This window comes from Choloepus didactylus, chromosome 12 (assembly GCF_015220235.1).
Source record: "Choloepus didactylus isolate mChoDid1 chromosome 12, mChoDid1.pri, whole genome shotgun sequence".
Classification (NCBI taxonomy): domain Eukaryota; kingdom Metazoa; phylum Chordata; class Mammalia; order Pilosa; family Megalonychidae; genus Choloepus; species Choloepus didactylus.
In genome coordinates, this window is record NC_051318.1 from 101,969,759 (window position 1) to 101,993,028 (window position 23,270).

The window sequence follows — 23,270 nt, forward strand, 5'->3', positions numbered from 1 at the left end:
GTGGGAGCTTTTATTATCACCAGGTTACAGATGGGGAAGTTGAGGTTTCAGACCATGCTTTAACTTTTGAATTGCATAAGGTAGGAAGATCTAAAGGAGGCTGGGCAGCTCCTTTAGGCAGAGAAAGGCATAGAAAGCCTTTTCCATTCTCCCGTTTTGGTGCAGTAGGAGGATAAGGTTCCTCACTCAAGAGACAAGAAAACAGGCCCAAAGTGCATGAGACATTAAACATCTCTGCTTTTCTAATGCTCCAGCTTTTAAAAATGTTATCCAAACTTGCAAGAAGAGAGTGTAAAGCTCAGACGTCAGTGACGATAAAGAGAAACATGACTGACCCTCAAAGTCATCCCAGCAATGTGCTATCCAGGGCTAAATGCAAATTTGAGGTAGGCTCTGAAATCCTGGGCTGCCAGTCCACATCTTAAATCTATTGCCTGTTAGATGCACCCGAGTGCCTGGGATAAACTACAGCTGTGCCCTCTTCCCCTTCCCCTGTGTTTTCATTATGGCAATGTCTATTTGAATTTTCTGAGGCATATAAAACGATAGACAGACTTGGGGCTTCTGCTGCAGCCTGGGAGGTTGTTTTGGTCAGAGGGACACCTGGTGGCTCCGGAGATAAACCACACGACGCTGCCAAAGGATCCCGGTGTCTGCCTTGGGCAGGAGGGAGCCAGCCCCAGGGTTCACTTCAACGCCAGCTCTGGCTCCTGGACAGTGAGCTCGGCCCCACTGACACTTGGTTCCTGTGCCTGGAAATGGGATGTACAAGGAAAGGGCCCCTACCGTCGTGGAGAGGACTGCACGAGTGTTACGGGTTGAACTCTGTCTCCCCCAAAAGATGTCCTAACACCCAGTCCTGTGAACATCTCATATTTGAAGAAGCGATTAGTACAGATGAAGCCAAATTCGATTAGAGCGGACCCTGATCCTGTATGGCTGAAGCCCCTGTAAGAAGATGTGAGACCCCCAGTGGGGAGGCCGCGTGAAGATGCAGGTGCAGGGTGGGGCATACTGCCGCAAGCCAAGGACCGCCCAGGAGAGGAGCACGGAACAGATTCTCCCCAGCAGGTTTCAGAGGCATGCATGGCCCTGCTGACAACTTGGTTTCAGACTCCTAAGAGCCTGCAGAAAAGTGAGAGAATACATTTCTGCTGCCTTAAGCCACCCGCTTTGTGGTTCTTTGTTTCAGCAGCCCTGGGAAACTAAGACGAGCAGCAGGATGAGTGGCACAACCCACCCCGCCCAGGACACACAGTGGGCACACGTGGCCTCACGGTAATTGAGTATTTCCTGTTCACCTAACTTTACTGGGGCTTGAGGGCCAATCAGGTCACACAGTGGTCCACGCGAGGGCCACTAAGGCTTTAATGTCTGAACTCAGACGGCTGGGGCTGGGGCAGGGGATTGGGTCCCGGTGGGCAAGAAGGCTCTGCCCCTTGAGTGTTCCGATGCGGTCCACCCCCAAAGGGCATGAAGTAAAGTTCAGGGGTCTCCTCTGGGGGTCAGGTGGAGGTAAGATGGCAGTCTTATGCTTTCTACTTGATATCTTTCTGTATGCTTAGGTTTTTGCAATAAGCATTTATTACTTTTATATTAGGAAGAAATAATAGCCATGTCCATTTGGGAGGAATGAATGTTAAATCTCCACCAATTCTTGTTTGCATTTTTAGCCCCTGGATGTTTCCACATCTCTGTTTATTCATCTTTTAAAATAGAATAAAGGAGACTTGGGGATTTCACAGTATTGCTTAACATTCTCATATTCTATCCTGTAATTTCAACCTTCGTCATTCTCTTCACACAAAGGAAGTGGCAGACAAGTAGACATCTCCCTCTGGAAGGAGCCCAAGCAGTGGTGTTTAATGTCCCTGCCTAAGCTGAGTGTGAAAAAGAAGAAAGAAGAGTGGTTTCATTCCTACCAGCTCCACAACACTTTCCAACATCAAATCAGCTTTTCCACATATCAAGGTAATGTGAAAAGGGAAACTTAGAATCAGCACAAGTTGCTGCTTAAAGCATTTCTTTCTAAAAGCATCCCTTGCTTTTTTTCTAACTCAAGAGGTTTATGCGTTAGGCAACTTATTTTCTTTAAATGGAAAGTAAACAGCATATTCTTAAACATCCAATGGGTTAAAAAAGAAAGTATAAGGGAAATTAGCAAATACTTAAAGATGAATGATAACAAAGATACAGCATGCCAAAACTTATGAGATGCAGCAAAGACAGGGCTCAGGAGGAAGTTTATAGCTATGGATGTTTGTATTTAAAAAAAAAAAGATAGACTGTTGAACTGCAACCCAGTAGCCTTGATTCTTGAAAATGACTGTTTAACTACATAGGTAACACAGTGTGACCATGTGATTGTGAAAACCTTGTGGCTAACACTTCCTTTATCCAGTGTATGGACAGATGAGTAGAAAAATGAGGACAAAAATTAAATGAATAATAGGGAGAGGAGGGGTATGGGATGTTTTGGGTGTTCTTTTTTACTTTAATTTTTATTCTTAATTTTTGGAGTAATGAAAATGTTCAAAATTTGATTCTGGTGATGAATGCACAACTATATGATGGTACTGTGAACAACTGATTGTACACTGTGGACGATTTTAGGGTATGTGAGTATATCTCAATAAAACTGAATTTTAAAAAGTGAAAATAAGAAGAAAGATCTCAAATTAATTACCTAACTTTACAACTCAAGAACTAGTAAAAGAAGAGCAAAATAAACCCAAAGTCAGCAGAAGAAAGGAAATAATTAAGATTAGAGCAGAGATAAATGAAATGGAGAACTTAACATTGAGAGAATAAACAAGAAGATAGTTCTTTGAAGAAATCAATAAAATTTATAAACCTTTAGCTAAAATGACAAAGAAAAAAAGATAAAAGATGAAAATAACTAAAATCAGGAAGGAAAATGGTGATATCCATACTGGCCTCATAGAAATAAAAAGAGTATAAGTACATATTATGAACAATTGTCTGCCAGCAAACTAGGTAATCTAGAAGAAATGGAAAAAATCCTAGAAATATGCCAATTACCCACATTGACTCAAGAAGAGATAGAAAACCTCAACAAACCTATAATAAGTACAGTGATTGAATCAACAATCAAAAACCTTCCATCCACCAAAGAAAAGCCCAGGACAGGTGGCTTCACTGGTGAATTCTGCCAAACATTCCAAGAAGAATTAACACCAATCCTTCTCAAACTCCTCTAAAGAATTTAAGAGGGAAATCTTCCTAATTGATTTTATGAAGCCAGCATCACCCTAATACCAAACCCAGATAGAGATATCACAGTATAAGAAAACTACAGACTACTATTCCTTATGAATACAGATGCAAAAACCCTTATCAGAATATCAGCACACTGAACCCAACAGCGTATTAAAAAGATGACACACTGTTCCAGGAATGCAAGGGTGGTTCAACATATGAAGTAAATCAACGTAGTATGCTACATAAACAGAAAGAAGGGGAGAAAAAAAAAAACACATGATTATCTCAATAGACCCAGAAAAGGCATTCAACAAAATCAAGCACACTTTCTTGATACAAACAAGCAGAAAAGTAGGAATGGAGGGAATTTTCTCAACATGATTAAGAGCCTCTCTGAAAAACCCACAACTACCATTCTCAATGGTGGAAGACTTAAAGCTTTCCCCCTAAGATCAGGAACGGACAAGGATGCCCGTTTTCACCATGGCTATTCAATATTGTACTAGAAGTTCTTGCCAGAGCACTTAAACAAGGAAAAGAAATAAAAGATTTCCAAATTTGAAAAGAAGAAGCAAAACTACAAGCATACCTTAGAGATATTGCAGGTTCAATTTCAGACCATCACACTAAAGTGAATATCACAATAAAAAAGTCACATGAAGTTTTTTGTTTCCCAGTGCATATAAAGGTTATTTTTACACTATAATGTAGTCTACAAAGTGTGAAATAGCATTATGTCTAAAAATAAAACAATGTACATGCCTTAATTGAAATGTGACACAGGCCCTGGTATTATCTGCTACTAATGGGGTTTGGTAGACACTCTTTTGGCGTATTGTGATGGTTAGGTTCATGTGTCAACTTGGCCAGGTGACCCAGCTGTCTGGTCAAGCAAACACTGGCCTAACAATTGCTGTGAGGACGTTTGAGGCTGATTAATAAACCAACAGGCTGGTTTATTAAATCATCAGTCAATTGGCTGCAGCTGTGACAGATGACTCACCAAAGGGCATGTCTTCCACAATGAGAGAATGCAATTGGCTGGATTTGATCCAGTTAATCAGTTGAAGACTTATAAGCAAGACAGATAGAGGACCTTCACTTCTTCTTTGGCTGCCCAGTGAAGCATTTCCTGAGGAGTTCGTCGAAGTTGCCGGTTTGTTTCCTGAGGAGTTCATCGGACATCTTCCTTGGAGTTGACAGTTTGTTGACAGCTCTACAGAACTTGGACTTGTACATACCCACAGTTGCGTGAGCCACTTTTACAATTTGATAATCAGAGACACCTCTCATTGATTCTGTTTCCCGAGAGAACCCTAATTAACACAGGTATGTTCATAAACAACAAGCAAGTAGTTTTTTGGGGGACCATAATTTTATTTTCCCTTTTAACACTTTCTTGAGACCCTTGTTCTAATTTGGGTTATATAGCTTTACCTCTCTTGGTAAGAGATGTAAATTCATTGATTACACATTCTTCTTTAATAGAGCTTTATATTTGCTACAAATTTTCTCGGCAATGAACATGTTTCTATGTAAATTATTTTGAATTTGTCCCACTACTTTATTGGAATAATTCCTATGAAATGAAACTGCTGGGACAAAGGATATGCAAAATTTACATATTGAGTGAACATTCAGAACTCCTCCTTAACGTAAGGCAGTCCTCATCAGTCCTCTTTCCTAGTGTTTGCAAATGAGAGCTGCCTCTTTCTACAACTGTACAAACATTATGTATCAGTAATTTTAATCTTTGACAATCTAATATTACAAAGAACGTCGAGCTTGATCATCATCACATCATTAACAGTCATTTGCATTTCACTTCCCTCTATGTTCTCATCTTTCTTGGAATATTTTCATTTCTCTTGAAATAATAGTTACTTTGTGTTAATGATTTCTCTAAGGGCTCATGTATGATGAACGATGTCAGTCTTCTGATTTTCAGGCATTGCACACAAAATACCACGTTTTCTTCCAATTTAATACATTCTGCTGTTCCATTTTTGGTTTGCAGAAGTTATGTATTCAAATATAATCATTTTCTGACACATGACTTTTAAGTTCTGTATTCTTTTTAAAAACATTTGCATTAGTATCATTGTGATGGGTAGGTTCATGTGTCAGCTTGGCCAGGTGATGGTACCCAGCTGTCTGGCCAGCAAGCACTGGCCTAACAATTGCTGTGAGGACGTTTGAGGCTGGTTAATAAACCAACAGGCTGGTTTATTAAATCATCAGTCAATTGACTGCAGCTGTGACTGACGACTCACCAAAGGGCGTGTCTTCCACAATGAGAGAATGCAATTGGCTGGATTTAATCCAACTAATCAGTTGAAGACTTATAAGCAAGACAGATAGAGGACCTTCACGTCTTCTTCGGCTGCCCAGTGAAGAATTTCCTGAGGAGTTCATCGAAGTTGCTGGTTCATTTCCTGAGGAGTTCATCGAACACGTTAGTCAAAGATCCCAGTTCATTAACACGTTCGTCGAAGATCCCAGTTCATTTCCTGAAGAGTTCGTCGAAGTTGCCAGTTCGTTTCCTGAGGAGTTCATCGCACATCTTCCTTGGAGTTGACAGTTTGTTGACTGCTCTACAGAATTTGGACTCATGCATACCCACAATTGCGTGAGTCACTTTTACAATTTGATAGTCAGAGACACCTCTCATTGATTCTGTTTCCCTAGAGAACCCTAACTAATACAATCATACATACATCTGTCTGTATTGTCTTCTATTTTCAAAGAATAATTTTTGTCGCTTCTTTATGCATGAGTCATTACTTGGGTTTTAATGCATTAAATTTTCAAAATTACAAATACACACAAAAAAACATGACACAGAGGCACGAAGTGAGTACATGCTTTTGGAAAAATGGAACTGATAGACTTGTTTGAAGCGGGGTTGCCACAAGCCTTCAATTTGTAAAAAAAATGCATTATCTGTGGAACATAATAAAATTAAGAGCAATAAAACAAGGTATACCTATATCTCTATGGGTAGATGATATGATCTTATCTATAGAATATCCAAAGGAATCCATAAGAAAACTGTTAGAGCCAAAAAATTAGTTCACCAAAATATCAGGGTACAAGATCAAAACAAAAATCACTTGGGTTCCTATTTACTAGCAATGAACAATCCAAAAAAGAAATTAAGAAAACAATTTCATTTACAATAGAATCTAAAAATATAAAATATCTAAGAATAAATTTAACCAAGGATACAAAAGACTAATATACTGAAAACTATAAAACTGAAAGAAATTATATTAGACCTAAATAAATGGCAAGACATCCCATTTCAAGGTTTGGAAGAATTAATACTGTTAATATGTCAACCTTATCCAAAGCAATATACAAATTCAATATAATTCCTACTAAAATTCCAGCAGCCTTTTTTGCAGAACTGGAAAGACTGATACTCAAATTCATATGGAATTGCAAGGGGTCCCAAATTACCATAACAACCTTGAAAAAGAAGAACAGGGTTGGAGGACTCACACTTCCCAATTTCAAATTGTACTACAAAGCTACAGTAATAAAAACAGTGTGGTACTGGCATAGAAGTAGACAAATAGACCAATGGCACAGAATTGAAAGTCCAGAAACTGATCCCCAAACCTATGGCCAATTGATTCTCAACAGTGCTAAGTACATGTGGTGGGGAAATAAAAGTCTTGTCAACACATGGAGCTGCGAAAACAAGATATCCACATGCAAAGGAATGACGGTCGACCCCTACTTCAACGACATACAAGAAAAACTCAAAATCGATCAAGCCCCTAAACATGAGCCCTAAAATTATAAAACTTCTAGAATAAAACATAGGGGCAAATCTTCACGACTTGGGATTCAGCAATGGATTCTTAGATCTGACACCACTACAAATATATATCAGATAAGGTCATAATATACAGAATACAAAAATTACATTTACAATGCGACAACAAAAAGACAATCTACCCAATTAAACAGTGGGTAAGGAACTTGAAAAGGCATTTCTCCAAAGAAAATACACAGATGGCCAATAAACACATGAAAAGATGTTCAACATCAACCATTATGGAAATGCAAATCAAACAATGAGATATCACCTCACACCACACTAGAATGGCTATTTTTTTTTTTTTTTAAATCTTGTAAAAAACCACAGAAAGGATGTGGAGAAATCAGAACCATAGTATATTGTTGGTGGGAATGTAAAATGGAGCAGACTCTGTGAAAGCAATATGGCAGTTCCTCAAAAAGTTAAATATAGAATTATGATATGACCCAGCAATCTAACTCTAGTACATACTCAGAGTGAAAACAGGATTGCAAGCAGATACTTGCATACTGATGTTTATAGCAGCATTATTCACAATAGCTAAAAGTGAGAAACCACTCGTGTCCATCAACAAATGAATGGGTAAACAAAATGTGGTACATATGCATAAGGGAATATTATTATTCAGCCCTAAGAAAGACTGCAGTTATGACACATGCTGCAACATGAAAGAATTATGAAAATATACTCAGTGAAATAAGCAAAGCACGTAACAACAAAAAGGGTATGATATCACTTAGATGATTAGAAATAGCACATTTGCAGAGATAGAAATCAGATTAGATTATGGAGGTGGGGGAGAGAGGGTGGAGAGTGTTTGTAAAGATTAAAAAAATTTAAAAATAAATAAAAAAGGAGCTGTAAATAAACAAAAATGAGGACACAGCTAATGTTATATCTAAAGTTTGTCTTATCTAGGCCAATATAATGTGCAGTTTCCAGGAAGGCGGCAGTATTTTGTTAGGCCAGAGGCAACTGCTTGGTTGCTGGGACAAGCAAATACTTTAGGTATCTCCTGGGAACATGGTGACCAGGGTCAGCCCTTAGGGAGTGACACCCTTAGGAAGCAGGTGGGAGGGAAAAAAAAAGAATTTTATACGCATTAGGGAGTTTACAGAAAGACATGAAATTTTTTTTAGAGCAGAAAAAATTCTTCTGTAATTCAAATAATCTTTTCCTAATTAACCCATTTCATTGACTGATTTTGGTTTATGCTGGATTTTCTTGAATCAAGGCCTCTTTTATTCACCTTGGTTTCCTAGTGAACAGTAGAACCATTTGAAGATCTTTCTCACATGTCAAGGTACCATGCATTTTTAGAAACTAGACCTATTACTTTCATTTATTTTAAAAGGTAATCCCACCACAATTCTTCACTAAGGTTTTAAAGATTGAAAGCATTAGGAATGGACTTGCCAATTTATTCTGATGCATGTGGAATCATATCAGGGGAATTTACTCGAGTTTTAGAAAGCATCTACCCTCTCAGGACATGGTATCCCTGCCCGAGGTGCCCTCACCCTCCTACAATATCAGATAAGACATAATATCCAGAATATATAAACTACATTTACAATGCTACAACAATGGGCCGTGCCCTCCACCTGGAATTCCCATACCCTCCGCCTGCAACCGTGCAGACCCGAGCGTGCTCTCCAGCTCTGCAGCAAAGCTGAGCCACAAGATCACGACTCAACAGAGAAGTGTTGGTATCCAGATCTGGATATAGGAAAAAGCCCTCAAAATCTGATAAAGGATTATATCACCAGCAGGTTACAGTACCTACAATTAGGGCAAAGTTCTCAAGTGGATACAGTTTGTCATTGATGAGTTCAAGACAGTACCATTTTTTTAATTAACCAAAACTTTACTATCATCAAAATAGACATTCTTTAAAATTTAAGAATTAACTCCCCATTGCCCATCACCAACCAAGCCCCTGGTTATCTATTTTCTAGATTCTGACTCTATGAGTTTGCTTATTCTAACTATTTAATATCAGTGATATTTGTCCTGTTGCATATGGCTGTCTTAAAGATTCATCTATGTTGTAGCATGTATCAGGACTTCATTCTTTTTTATGGCTGAATAATATTCTGTTATATGTATATACCACATTTTGTTTATCCATTCATCAGTTGATGGACACTTGGGTTGCTTCCATCTTTGGGCAACTGTGAATAATGCTGTTATGAACATCAGTGTGAAAATATCTGTTTGAGTCCCTGCTTTCAGTTCTTTTGGGTAGATACCTAGAAGAGTGGTTGCCAAGTCATATGGTAATTCCATTCTTAGCTTTCTGTCAAACTGCCAAGTTTTGACAGAAAGCTAAGTATTCCACAGGGGCTGCACCATTTTACATTCCTACCAGAATAAATGTTTCCCTATTTCTTCACTTCCTCTACACTTGTAATTTTCTGTTTTTGTTTTTGTTTTGTATCGGAAACCATTCATGTGGGTGTTAAAGGGTATCTTAGTGTGGTCTTGATTTGCATTTCCCTATTAGCTAATGATGTTGAGCATCATTCCTTGTGCTTTTTAGCCATTTGTACATCCTCTTTGGAGAAATGTCTATTCAAGTCTCTTGCCCATCTTTAAATTGGGTTGTCTTTCTATTGTGGAGTTGTAGGATTTCTTTTTATATTCTGGATATGAAACACTGGAGAATGATCCATGTGCACTTGAGAAGAATGCATATCCTGGTGTTTGGAGGTACAATATTCTGTGTGTCTGTTAGTTCATTTATCATATTATTCAAGTTCTGTTTCCTTATTGGTCCTCTGTCTAGATGTTTTATCTATTGATGAGTGCTGTATTGAAATGTCAAACTATTATTGTAGAGGCATCTATTTCTCCCTCTAGTTTTGCCAGTGTCTGCCTCATGTATTTTGGGGCACTATGGCCAGGTGCTGCATAAATATTTATGATTGTTATTTCTTCTTGGTTGATTTCCCATTTTATTGATATTTGGTATCTTTTTTTTTTTTTTTTGTGGTCTCTTGTAACAGCTTTTGCGTTATAGTCTATTTTGCTGATATTAGTATAGCTACTCCAACTTTTTTGGTTACTATTTGTATGGAATATCTTTTTCTATCCTTTCACTTTCAACTAATTGTGTCTTTGGGTCTAAGGTGTGTCTCTTGCAAATAATCTAAAGTTGAATCATGCATTTTTTTTTAATCCATTCTGCCAATCTGTGTCTTTTGATTGGGGGGATTAATCCATTAACATTCAGTGTTATTACTGTGAAGGTGGTACTTACTTCAGCCACTTTGTTCTTGGTTTTTCTATGCCACTCCTTTTTGTCTCTTCCTTTATTGCAGTTTCCTTTTCTATATTGTTGATCTTTTGTGATGTATCTGACTGATCTCGTTCTCATTTCTATCTGTACTTTTTTAAAATGCTTTATTTGTGGTTACCTTGCGGTTTGTATTATACAACCTACATCTATAACTAATTTGAAGAGATACCAAGTCAGTTTCAATAGCATACACGCTTTCTGCTCTCATATCCCTAAATTTCCCCTTTATATGTTGTTTTTGTCCCACATTACCTCTTTATATTTTGTGTGTTGATTATCAGGAAATATGCCTTTTTCTTGTTCAATTGTATTCTGTCTCTTACAGAAATTAAAGAGTAGAGTTACATATTGAAATACAGCAGCATTGGATTTTGCATTTACCCTTTTAGTTACCTTTACTGAAGATCTCCACTTCTTCACTCCACTCCAAGCCACTCTCTCATCTCATCTCGTCTTTTCTCGTCTTTTCCTTTTAACCTTTTGTGCTTAGGGGGTGCAGCAAACAGACTGGACTGAGCCAGGGTCTCTTTTTATCCTGGGGGCCCTTTTGTATGTGCCATTTCTTAGCTGCTTGTGTCCCACCCTGGATCTCTATGGGCGTGGGTCCCTGTGCCTGGATGTCCATGGGGTTCTAACCCGCTGCTGTGCTGCCTTGTGTGACTCCCAAGCTGCATGGGACTGAGCGAGGGGAGGGGTCCGGACTGGCGGGTCTGGAGGTAAATCTCCCACCTGCTATTGGTGTTTTGATTTTTCTTTTCAAGTCAGTGTTGTGGAGTCCTTCTCCAGTCTCTATCATCCTCCAGAGTGCAAGCAAGTGGGATTTGTCCTTTTATTAGTAGATTCTGAGAGGAGACTTTTCCAGGGTCTCATGTCACCTGTTAAGACGTTCTATTTCTCTTTTAAGGAGGGTGACCAAATGTCCCAGTTTGCCCGGTAGTCCCAGTTTAGGCCAGTTGTCCTGACATATTTATTAACAGTGTCTCCTGCTTTGGGTGATAATTACGTTGTCTCCTGTGCTGGTTTGAATCTGTTATGTTCCCCAGAAAAGACTATGTTCTTTTAATCCACTCTTGTGGGGACAAACCTATGGTGGGTGGGATCTTTTGATTAGGTTGTTTCCATGGAGATGTGACCCCACCCATTCAAGGTGGGTCTCGATGAGTTTACTGGAGTCCTTAAGAGAGAGCTCAGGGAGAGAGAGAGAGCTCAGAGCCAATACAGACTCAGACAACAGAGATGCAGACAGAATGGCATTTGGAGAGAAGCTAAGATATAATCCAGAGTTTGCCCCCAGGAGAAGCAAGCAAGGACCCACAGGAGCTGAGACAGAAGCCCAGAGACATTTTGGAGAAAGTCACTGAAAGTAGAAGCTAAAACTGGGAGAGAAGATTTAGCAAACCCAGCCGTGTGCCTTTCCATTTGACAGAGGAACCCTGGATGCCATCAGCCTTTCTTCAGAGAAGGTATCTACCTCTTGATCCCTTGATTTGGACATTTTCATGGCCTTAGAACTGTAAATTTGCAACCTAATAAATTTCCATTGAAAAAGCCAATCCATTTCTGGTATACTGCATTTTGGCAGCTTTAGCAAACTGGAACATCACCCCACCTTCAGGGGCAGCTCATTTCAGGCCTGCCCACTGCCCCCTGATGCTCACAGGTATTCCCAGTAGAGCCCCTCAGTCTAGACTTTCCTACTACTCCCCCTGCCTCACTCCTTCATGGCCACGGAGCACAAGACATCTCTCTCCTGAGTGTGAAGTGTGCATTTGAGTCAGTGTTTTGGTGGCTGACAACTGCCCTGACCCAGAGAAGCACAACAAATGGGGGTAATTTCGGCATCTGTCTGGCCTGATGACAGGGACGCTATGACCAGGGGCTGCCTCTCAGAGTTCTCCCAACACCCACCAAGGCAGGCCGGGCATTTGGAGAGGGGCTTGCAGCAGCGCCGGGACAGCAGAGCGAGGTGGCTCTGGCCACCCCCTCCCACTCTGCTCCCTGAGGAGGAAGTGAGCAAAGCCTGTGCTTCGCACAAGTGCTCACTGAAGGGGGAGGGGCTGCTGGCCCTGACCACGCTTTTTGCTCACAACTGCAGATGTAGAATGCAGAACTCAGAACAAAAAGAAACTTTATTCTAATATTGCATAAAAAGTTTTGAAATAGGAAACTCTCTTATCCTACCCCCCCCAAAATCCTTACACTTCAAATATTTAAAAGGTTATTTTCTTTATAATTATATAAATATTTTCATGTTCATATAAACACCATGTTTATGTTCCTAAAAAAGCTTTTTGAAAATCGGTATAATTAGATTCTTTAGACAACAATAATTAGCCAAGTTAGGAAACAAGACACATTCCCCAAGCACATCAAAAAATAAACAGAGGACACAACGGGCATGGGATGGTGGGAAGGGGCCAAGAGGGAAAGGAAGACTGAAAACAAAACAATCCCAAAACTCTGCACTTGGATTTTAGAGGATAAAACTCAGCAAAAACTAAATTATACACAAAAATGGACACTAACCATCCAAGTTGAAGGCGAGATGACCTCATGATCAAATTCCAATCGAAGTCAACATAAATAATAAATCACCTAGAATTTTGCTCTTCTAAGAGAAAAGACTCCAGAGCAACAGATGTGACTTGAGTCCTTCTTCTGGTGTGTTTATTGCTGTGTGATCCCAGAGAAGATGCTCAGCCTCCCTGAGTTTCAGTTCCCTCACCTGTAAAAGGGGACAGTAATATCCACCTTGCTTTATTTGAGAGTAGAGGTAACAAATAAAAAGTGCTTCCACTGCACCTGGCAAATAACTGACACTCAATAAATAACTAAAATTAATTTGTGTGTGTGTCACAAGGACTTTAACCTTAGAATTTAAACTCAGTTTCTCCTAGGCTGCTCCCACGCGGGGCTGTCAATCACCAACCGACTTAAAGCTCTAAAACAGAACCCAATCTTCCCCGTCTAATGGCTACCAACCATGGAGAGCCACCGAGAGCTAAAAGCAGACTTGCCCTTTGGGAAGTTGTGGTCACCAACCCAGTGTGTGGGAATAGAAGGTGCACGAAATGTGATTCACTCTTATCCGGTATCACCGTTTCCTCTGAGTTGCACAACCCCAGGGGCAGGAACCACTGACACGTATTCTCTCCTGGACTCCAGGCAGACACAGTTGCATGAAATACAGTCTAGGGAAGCTCCTGGAGCCCTGGGGGGTGTCCCTGCACCCCCTCTCTGCAGGCCTCCCAGGGAGACCACACCAGCACTCTGCAGAGCCTCTGTCCCCCCGAGGAAGCCAGGATTTGGGAGGCCAGTCTTGGCCTCTGAGAACCCCACTCAGCTGGTCAGCACCATGCTCTACTCTCTAGATGGAGAAGCCAGGACTGCATGGATGAGCAGATTTTAACTGAAAAGGAATTCTCGACTTGAAGAGAAACATGTCAAGCTCTCTGGCACAGTGTGTGTGTGTGAGTGAGCAGGTTCAGGCCGGAAGTACACGAGCCAGGTGCATTTGGAAAAAGCTGCGGCAGGGGCCATGAGGATGTCAGTCCAGCCCTCGAAGATGACAATCCAGTGTCAAGGCCTCCAAGCAAACAGCAGGGGAGGAAAGGAAGAGACTGTGCCAACAGAAGCCAATAGTCGCACCTGAGGTAAACTGTGGTCTCAGCAATGCAGGCAGGCATCACCGAAAAGAGCCTGACATCGAGTTTTGTATGACTTCTACGGGAAGGCCAGTTAAGGTTTTGGTCCTGAAGAGGTTTCCTCGTTTCACAAGCAGTCACCCTGAATATGAAAAGCACAGGTCCTCGAGGAGGGGCTGTCCTCTCCTCTTAGAGCCGGAGCACAGTTGCAGGTGACATGCACACCGATGTCACGGATGGCGTCAGGAGTCTTCCCTGCACCAGCATCCAGGGAGGTCAGTCCTCCAGGCAGACGTCAGCTCCGTCCAGAGGAGGCCGCGTGCTGCAGGGAGGGCCGAGCGGAGATGAGGGAGGGACAGCTGCCAACCCTGGTGCTGCTTCCGCGGCAGCCCATGTCCAGCTCAGCTGCGGGTGGACAAACCCTCTCCCCTGGGTACCCCCCGGCAGGCAGGCAGAGCTGGCCGCGTGCCTGGGAGGTGTGGAGCTGCCCTGACAGGATCCGTGCCCGCCGGAGCGCTCAGATGTACTGCTCCTCGTCCCTGTCGCTCAGGAGCAGAGACCACTTGTCCCCACTGTCGTCAGCCGGGGCGCTGTGCCGGGACAGCCTGTCCGACGTCAGGGAGGACAGCGACACGTGGCTGACGTAGCTGACCTGATCCCAGGGCGTGGCCCGGGGCGAGTCCCGGCGCCGGTCGTCCATGCCGATGTGCACGCTGACCTGGGACGCACTCAGGGGCTTCATGCGGCCCTGGGCCTGGGCCTCATACCGCTCCAGCTCCGGTTTCCTGTAGCTGGAAGACAAGAATCCAAGAGCACTGGAGCCATTCTGGACTCAGGCTTTGTTTTTTCTTTACCCTTAAGCCTGCTGAAGGCCTCTCATCCAAATCTTTCAGTTATATGCACTATTAAATGCCATGGGGTAGACTACAGGGACTTCTGGTTGACCAAGATGGCGGCATGAGCTGCTCCAGAGGGCTGTTCCCCACAGAAGCTTAGAACAACAAGCAAAAAACTGACAGACACTGTCTTCCTCGGAACACCAGAAAACAGTTACAGGGTTGCCTAACTGGGCGAGTGCTGGATCAAGCAAATACCAGTTACAAACAGTAGGAAACACTTCACGTGCCCTAACTGCCTGCTCCCTGCACGCTGTGCTCTCGGGGTGGGTCCCTGGCTCCGTTTGGGAGAGGAGAGTAACCCCTATGCACATCCATGGTGGTGCCCATCTGTTGGGTGACGTACGAAGGACAGAACCAGGACACTCATACCTGGCTTGCCCTCCCAGAACTTGCCCTGAATGCAGACGCAGCTTGCAGACAGCTAAATCAGTGTAAGAAACAAAAAGCAGCCTAGGACAAAGGATTACCCACTTTCAGACTTTTAATAGAGCACCCAAGAGGAAGGAGAGGATATTTCAAAGGGAGAGGAGGGGGCAATCGATCCCTGCAAACGGGGAAATTCCTAAGGTCGTGACTGCAGCCCGTCACAGGACACGTGCTCAGAAGAGCCTGTAGCTTTGCCTCAGGCTGACCTTGGTAGGAGGGCTGAGCTCGCAGGAGAGCACCAGCCTACACAGACCCGAAGAGCAAAGACTGTGAAAGGTGTTCCTCCCTTGGCTTGTTTTTGTTCGCTCCTGGCACTCAAGGAAATCTCTGTCATATCACTACCTGGATACCAAATTAAGGAACAGACAGCTCAGGAACTAAGTTCCAGACTTAACACATTAAAATGTTAAAATGCACAGTATGAAACGAAAGATTATAAGACAAACAGAGAAACGGGAAATGATGGCCCATCCAAAGAAACAAGATAAAACATCAGAAACAATCAAAGGAGACCAAATTTTGGACGGTCCAAAGACTTTTTTAAAAACGACCTTTTAAAAAAACTTTCCGGAATGCTTGGTGAGAGGTGGAGGAGTGGCAATTGGCCGAGCCGCACACAGTGACGCTCTCCTTCCTTCCCGCCCCCCCAGCTGGCGTTGGCCCAGTCACCGGGTGTAGAAAATGGTCAAAGAAACCACTTGCTGTGACGTTTGGGGGGTCAAACCCAGTGCCACACAGGAAGATTTGAAAAAGGCTTACAGGAAACTAGCCTTTAAAAAAACACCCTGATAAGAATCCAAACCAAGGCAAGAAGTTTAAACAGATTTCTGAGGCTTATGAAGTGCTCCCTCATGAAAAGAAAAGAGAATTATATGACAAAGGAGGAAAACAGACAATCAAAGAAGGTGGAGCAGGTGGGGGTTTGACTCCCCCATGGACATCTTTGATATGTTTTTCTGGAGGTGGTAGAAGGATGCAGAGAGAAAGGAGAGGTAAAAATGTTGTACATCAGCTCTCGCTAATCTTAGAAAATTTATATAATGGTGCAACAAGAAAACTAACTCTGCAAAAGAATACGACTTGCAACAAATGTGAAGGCCGAGGTGGTAAGAAAGAGGCAGTAGAGTGCTATCCCAATTGCCGAAGGGCTGGAATGCAAATAAGAATTCATCAGGTGGGACCTGGAATGGTTCAGCAAATTCAGCCTGTGTGCATGGAGTGCCAGGGCCACAGGGAACGGATCAGTCCTAAAGACAGATGTAAAAGTTGCAATGGAAGGATGATATTTTGAGAGAAGATTCTAGAAGTTCATACTGACAAAGGTATGAAAAATGGCCTTAAAAGATAACATTCTGTGGTGAAGGAGACCAAGAGCCAGGAGATACTATCATTATTTTAGGTCAGAAGGATCATGCTGTTTTTTACTTAACAAGGAGAAGACCTTTTTATGTGTATGGACGTACAGCTGGTTGAAGCAGTGTGTGGCTTCCAAAAGCCAATATCCGCTCTTGACATCACCTCCCATCCAGGTCAGATTGTCAAGCACGGAGATATCAAGTGTGTGCTAAATGAAGGCACGCCAATTTACCGCAGGCCATATGAAAAGGGTCACCTAATCATCGAATTTAAGGTGAACTTTCCTGAGAATGGCTTTCTCTCTCCTGATAAACTATCTTTGCTGGAAAAACTCCTACCTGGAAAGAAGTAGAAGAAACTGAAGAAATGGGTCAGGTAGAACTGGTGGCCTTTGATCCCAATTGGGAAAGGCAGCGCCATTACAATGGAGAAGCCTATGAGGACGATGAACATCCCAGAGGTGGTGTGCAGTCAAACCTCTTAGTCGGGGCCAGTGGATAACACTCACTACTGGTATTTTATATGCAGCAGTGAATAAGTGAAGGACTGTAATCATAATATGCTCAATACTTGCCATTGTTTTTGTTTTAATATTCAACTATAGTTGTGTTTTAAAAGTTAAGATAGAAGGAGAACTTAAGATGGTGGCTAGGTGAGACAGGGTAAAAAACACCTCCGTGAAAAACACTAGATAAAAACCAGAAAGTGACCCAGACCACCACTTCCAGAGTAACACCAGCCAGACAAGGTCTGCTAAATCTACAGGGACCATGCATTTGGTGAAACCAGGAGTCTGCATTCTGAAACGAGTGAGTGAGTTGGCTGAAAGTCCCTCGGCCACACTGCAGTGTGGGGAAACGGTGGGTTGGCATTTGGAGATGGACTAGTTCTTTTAAAAAAAAAAAAAAAAACAAAACCCAGGAGCAGCTGCAGATAAGACGGGAGCAGGCTGGGCTAACGCCTCAGTGTCTGGTGTGGAGGATACCCCTTCTCACACCCACTGCTGATTGTCTCGGGCCCAGGGGAGCAAAGGGGAGCCAAAGGAGAAAAAACCGCACCCCTTGCAGCCATCTCCCCGGCGGGCCGGGGCACTCCTGCCCAGGGCCGAACCCACAGCACAGAGCCGCGCCAAGAAACCCAGCAAGACAGGGAGTCTTTCCTGCAGCACCGCGCACAGGCCACAAGATCAGCCATGGACAGTGGCCTTTAATACACCCACAGCTGATTGTCCTGGAGCTGGGAGGGCAGAGCTGTGCGAAAAGGGGGAAATTAACACACCCCGTTCAACCATCTTTGAAGTGGGCTGGGAATGCCCCTGCACGGCCCGGCGTCCCAGGGCTTCCCTGGGGGCCGGTGCACACTTGTGACATGGCACGGCCCTCCCTCCCTCAGCAGAGGTCCTGGAAGAGCACAGCAGGGAAGGGGGAACCACTCGGAAATCCCAGGGAACCTATGCCAATACCAAGGACTTTAGGGTCAGTGGCAGAGAACAGCCTTAAATCTCTGGGAACACCTGGAAGGTTTGATTATTTAAAGCTGCCCCTCCTCCCTAACCGCTCAGACACACGCCCCACATTCAGGGCAGACAGCACCAACAACACACCCAAATTAAGTGCACCAATTGGACCCCACAAGAATCAGACCCCCATACACCACAAAGACAAAGTTGGGGAGAACTGACTTGAGGGGAATAGGTGACTCACGGACGCCATCTGCTGGTTAGTTAGACAAAGTGTACACCACCAAGCTGCAGTTCTGACAAATTAAAGATCAAGTAAAGAAAATGCCAAGAGGCCAAAAACAACCAAAAATCTTAAAGCATATGATAAAACCAGACGATATGGAGAACCCAAACCCAAACACCCAAATCAAAAGATCAGAAGACACACAGTACTTGGCACAATTAATTAAAGAACTACAGATAGGCAACGAGAGCATGGCACAGGATATAAAAGACATAAAGAAGACCATAGAAGAGCATAAAGAAGACATTGCAAGAGTAAATAAAAAAATTGAAGACCTTATGGAAATTAAAGAAACTGTTGGCCAAATTAAAAAGACTCTGGATACTCATAATACAAGATTAGAGGAAGCTGGAAAACAACTCAGCCTCCTTGAGGACCACAGAACAGAAAATGAAAGAACAAAAGAAAGAATGAGGAAAAAAATAAAAAAAATCAAAATGGGTCTCAGGGATATGATAGATAAAATGAAACATCCAAATTTAAGACGCATTGGTGTCCCAGAAGGGGAAGAGAAGGGTAAAGGTCTAGAAAGAGTATTCAAAGAAATTGTTGGGGAAAACTTCCCAAATCTTCTGCACAATGTAAATACACAAAGCATAAATGCCCAGCAAACTCCAAATAGAATAAATCCAAACAGACCCACTCCAAGACATATTCTGATCAGACTGTCAAATACTGAAGAGAAGGAGCAAGTTCTGAAAGCAGCAAGAGAAAAGCAATTCACCACATACAAAGGAAACAACATAAGACTAAGTAGTGACTACTCAGCGACCACCATGGAGGCAAGAAGGCAGTGGCATGACATAGTTAAAATTCTGAGAGAGAAAAATTTCTAACCAAGAATACTTTGTCCAGCAAAACTCTCCTTCAAATTTGAGGGAGAGCTTAAATTTTTCACAAACAAATGCCGAGAGATTTTGCTAATAAAAGACCTGCCCTACTTCAGATACTAAAGGAGCCCTACCAACAGAGAAACAAAGAAAGGAGAGAGAGATATAGAGAATTTTAACAGACATATATAGAATATTACATCCCAGGCCACCAGGACACACATTCTTCTCTAGTGATCACGGATCTTTCTTCAGAATGGACCATATGCTGGGACATAAAAACAAGCCTCATTAAGATTAAAAAAAAAAAATGAATTTGTTCAAAGCATATTCTCTGACCATAATGGAATACACATAGAAGTCAATAACCATCAGAGACTTGGAGAATTCACAAACACCTGGAGGGTAAAAATGAGGGGGAGATGAAAACATTCCCGGATAATCAAAAGCTGAGGGACTTCATCACCAGTAGATCAGTCCTATAAGAAATGCTAAACGGAGGTGAGCAGGCTGAAAGGAAGGGACACTAAACAACTGACTGAAACTACATGAAGAAATAAAGATTTCCAGTAAAGATCACATGGTAAATATAAATACCAATACTACCGTATTTTTGATTTATAACGCCACTATTTACTTCCTACAGGATCTAAAATACATAAACTGTAATGATAAATCAGTGGTTTTGGACTCAATGTAAAATATATGTAATTTTTGACAAGAACTATATAAAGGTGGGGGAATGGAGGAGTATAGGAACATAGTTTATGTATCCTATTGAAGTTAAGTTGGTATCAAAGAAAAACAAGATTGTTACAGATTTAAGAGGTTAAATTAAAGCCCCACAGTAAACACAAAGAAAGCATCAGAGAATATGACCATAGAGATGAAAAGTAGAGTAGGGGTTCCGAGAAGTGGGGGAAGGGGAAATGGGGAGTAAAGAAATGAGTGTAGGGTTTCTGTTTGGGGTGAAGGGAAACTTCTAGTAATGGATGGTGGGAAGGTGATAGCATTGCAACATTCTAAATGTGATTAATCCACTAATGGAATGCTAGGCAGGGGGTGGAATGGGAAGACTTAGGATATATATATATATATATATATATGTTTCCACAATTGAAAAAAAAAAAAAAAGAAAAAAGAAAAAAGTCTAAATAGATGACAATTAAATGCCAAGGATGATCCTGGATGGGATCTGAGGATGGAGGACAGGAGGCTCAAAGGGACACAGATGGGACACAAGAAAAAAAAAAGGGAAATACAGAATGTAAGCTTTATACCAATGTTGAATTTCTTGAACTTCTTAGCTGCGCTTAATGGGATTGCATTAAAGAATGTTCTTGTTCATGGGAAATGTATATGTGAATTATATTGTTTGTTCAAGGATATGTGCAGCTTGTTCAGAGGACAGAGCAATAGATGATGGATGACAGGGAGGGAGAGAGGGAGGGAGGGACAGAGAGTGGGAAAGAGAAACGGTGGTGTGACAGGATGTTAAAGGTGGTGGATTGGGGGAGGGGAGTCAGGGTATGATGAGTTCTATGTATGGGGTTTGTACTGTTTTTGCAATTGTTCCTGTAAGATTGAATTTATTCCAAAATAAAATTTATTAAATAAAAAAAAAAGTTAAAGAATAAACTCAAATATAAAAACTCTCCCTTTGCCCTGCATGTATGATGACTTCAGTGTGCAAGATGAAATTTAATAATTGTAAAAACTATTGGTTTAAAAAAAGAAAAGTCCCCTTAGCATTTGTTAGGCCATACCTTGTAATCATTTTTCACTGTATACATGGACTAGCTTAGAGTGAAACGTCCAGGTACAGGTATGTGTACTGACTTTAGCATATGACCCTCTTTGATAAGCTATGAAATTAAAACTGTATTTAACGGGCAATCAGGAAAAAAAGGAACCTTAATTTGTAGAGAAAAACAAATCATCTTAAATATGATCAAAGGGCTAAAGGAAAACACAGGAGAAAGGACTAAAGGATATCAGGTAAATAGTATCTGAACAAAATGAGAATCTCAAAAAAAAGAAGAAAAAATTGTAGAAAGGAACCAAAGAGAAATACTGGAGTTGAAGACCATGATAATTAGAACTGAAAATTCCCTTGAGGGGTTAAATAGTTGGGAGGAAGTAGCAGAAGAAAGAATCAGTGAACCTAAGATAAGATGATGTAAATAATTTGGGCTGAGGAGCAGAAAGAAAAAAAGATTGAAAAAAAATGAACAGAGATGAAGAGACCTGTGGGGCACCATCAAGTGTACTGATACATACATTACAGAAGTCCCAGAAGGACAACAAAGATATAAAGGGGCAGAAGAAATATTCAAAGAAAGAATGGCAGAAAACTTCCTTAAATTAATGAAAGATATGAATATCCACTGTAAGAATCCCAATAAACCCCAAACAGGATAAAATTGAAGAGACCAAACTGTCAAATGTCAGACACAAAGAGAAGATCTTGAAAGCTGCAAGAAAGAAGCAATATGTCATATACCGATTTCTCATCAGAAACCATGGAGGCAAGAAGGTAATGAGATGAAATATTTAAAGTGCTGAAAGAAAATACTTGCCAACCAAGAATTTTGTACCTGGCATAACTCTCTTTAAAAAATGAGGGAGATTAAGGTGTTCTCAGATAAACAAAAGCTGAGGTATGAGGTAGTTGGTTACACTGGACCTGCCCTACAAGCAATGCTAAAAGGGAGCTCTTAAAATTGACAGGAAAGGACACTCAACTGCAGAGCAAAGCGGCAAAAAGAAATAAAACTCTTTGGAAAGGTAACCCACATAGGTAATGAGAAAAACCAGTAATATTATACTGTATTTTTGGTATGTAACTACACTTTTTACTTCTTGCAGTATTTAAAACGCAATTGCATAAAAAGTAATGATAAATCTATGGCTGTAAACACAATAAATGAAGACTTAATTTGTGAAAAGAACAACAAAAAGGTGGGGGGATGGTGGGTTTACCATTCTGTATGCTATTGAAGTTAAGCTGGTTTCAAATAAAAATTTTTTTACAGACTTAGGATGTTAAAGTTAAGCCCCGTGATAACCACAAAGAAAGTATCTGAAAAACATACACAGAAGAAAATGAGTAAGGACTTAAAATGATTCACTACTAAACATCAGATAAATATGAAAGTAGAAAGTAACGGAGAATTGAGGGACAAAAAAGGTATATAACTTATAAAACCAAATAGCAAAATTGGAGAAGAAAGTTCTACATTATCAGTAGTTCCTTTAAATGTAAATGGATCAAACTCTCCAGTCAAAAGGCAGACACTGGCAGAATGGATAAAAAAGCATGACCCAAACCTATGTATACAAAAGACTCAGCTTATATTCAAAGACACACGTAGGTTGAAAGTGAAAGGATGAAAAAAAAATTCCATGATAACAGAAAACAAAAGAGAGATGGGGTAGCTATACTAATGTCAGATAAAATAGACTTTAAGTCAAAATTCATTACAAGTGACAGATGGACACTATAAACTAATAAAGGGGTCAGTTAACAAGAAGATAAAACAATTAAAAATACATGCACCTAAGGGTAGAGTCCCAAAATAAATGAAGCAAATACTGACAGATTTGAAGGAAGACATAGACAGTTCTACATTAAGAGTAGGAATCTTCAATACACCTCTTTCAAAAATGGATAGGACTTCTAGACAGAAGATCAATAAGGAACTAGATCTATCAACCAACTAGACCTAATGGGCATGAATACAGAGGCTTCTCTAGAATGACTTAGGTCATTCTCCAGGATAGGCCATATGTTATGTCACAAAACAAGTCTCAATAAATTTGAAAAGAATGAAATCAGACAAAATATCTTCTCCAACCACAAAGGAAAGAAACTAGAAATCAGTAATAGGGAGAACTGGAAAATGCACAAAGATGTGGAAATGAGGCAATATACTCAGTCAAAGAGTCAAAGAAGAAATCAGAAGGGAAATTAGGAAATGTCATGAGGAAAATGAAAATGAATGCACAATATACCAAA

At 41.2% G+C, this 23,270-nt stretch overlaps 1 protein-coding gene and 1 pseudogene across 6 annotated transcripts in view; one reads left to right on the forward strand and one right to left on the reverse strand.

The window, feature by feature from the left end:
* Positions 1-12,463: 12,463 nt before the first annotated feature.
* The window catches only part of ATP7B (ATPase copper transporting beta), a 93,652-nt gene continuing 82,845 nt past the window's right edge, over positions 12,464-23,270 (reverse strand). For all 6 annotated transcript variants that reach the window (XM_037799958.1, XM_037799956.1, XM_037799957.1 and 3 more), the window contains one exon: positions 12,464-14,787. In XM_037799958.1, coding sequence (XP_037655886.1) covers positions 14,514-14,787 — 274 coding nt within the window. In that variant the 3' untranslated portion in view covers positions 12,464-14,513. The remainder of the gene's footprint in view (positions 14,788-23,270) is intronic.
* LOC119506957 lies at positions 16,003-17,215 on the forward strand (annotated as a pseudogene).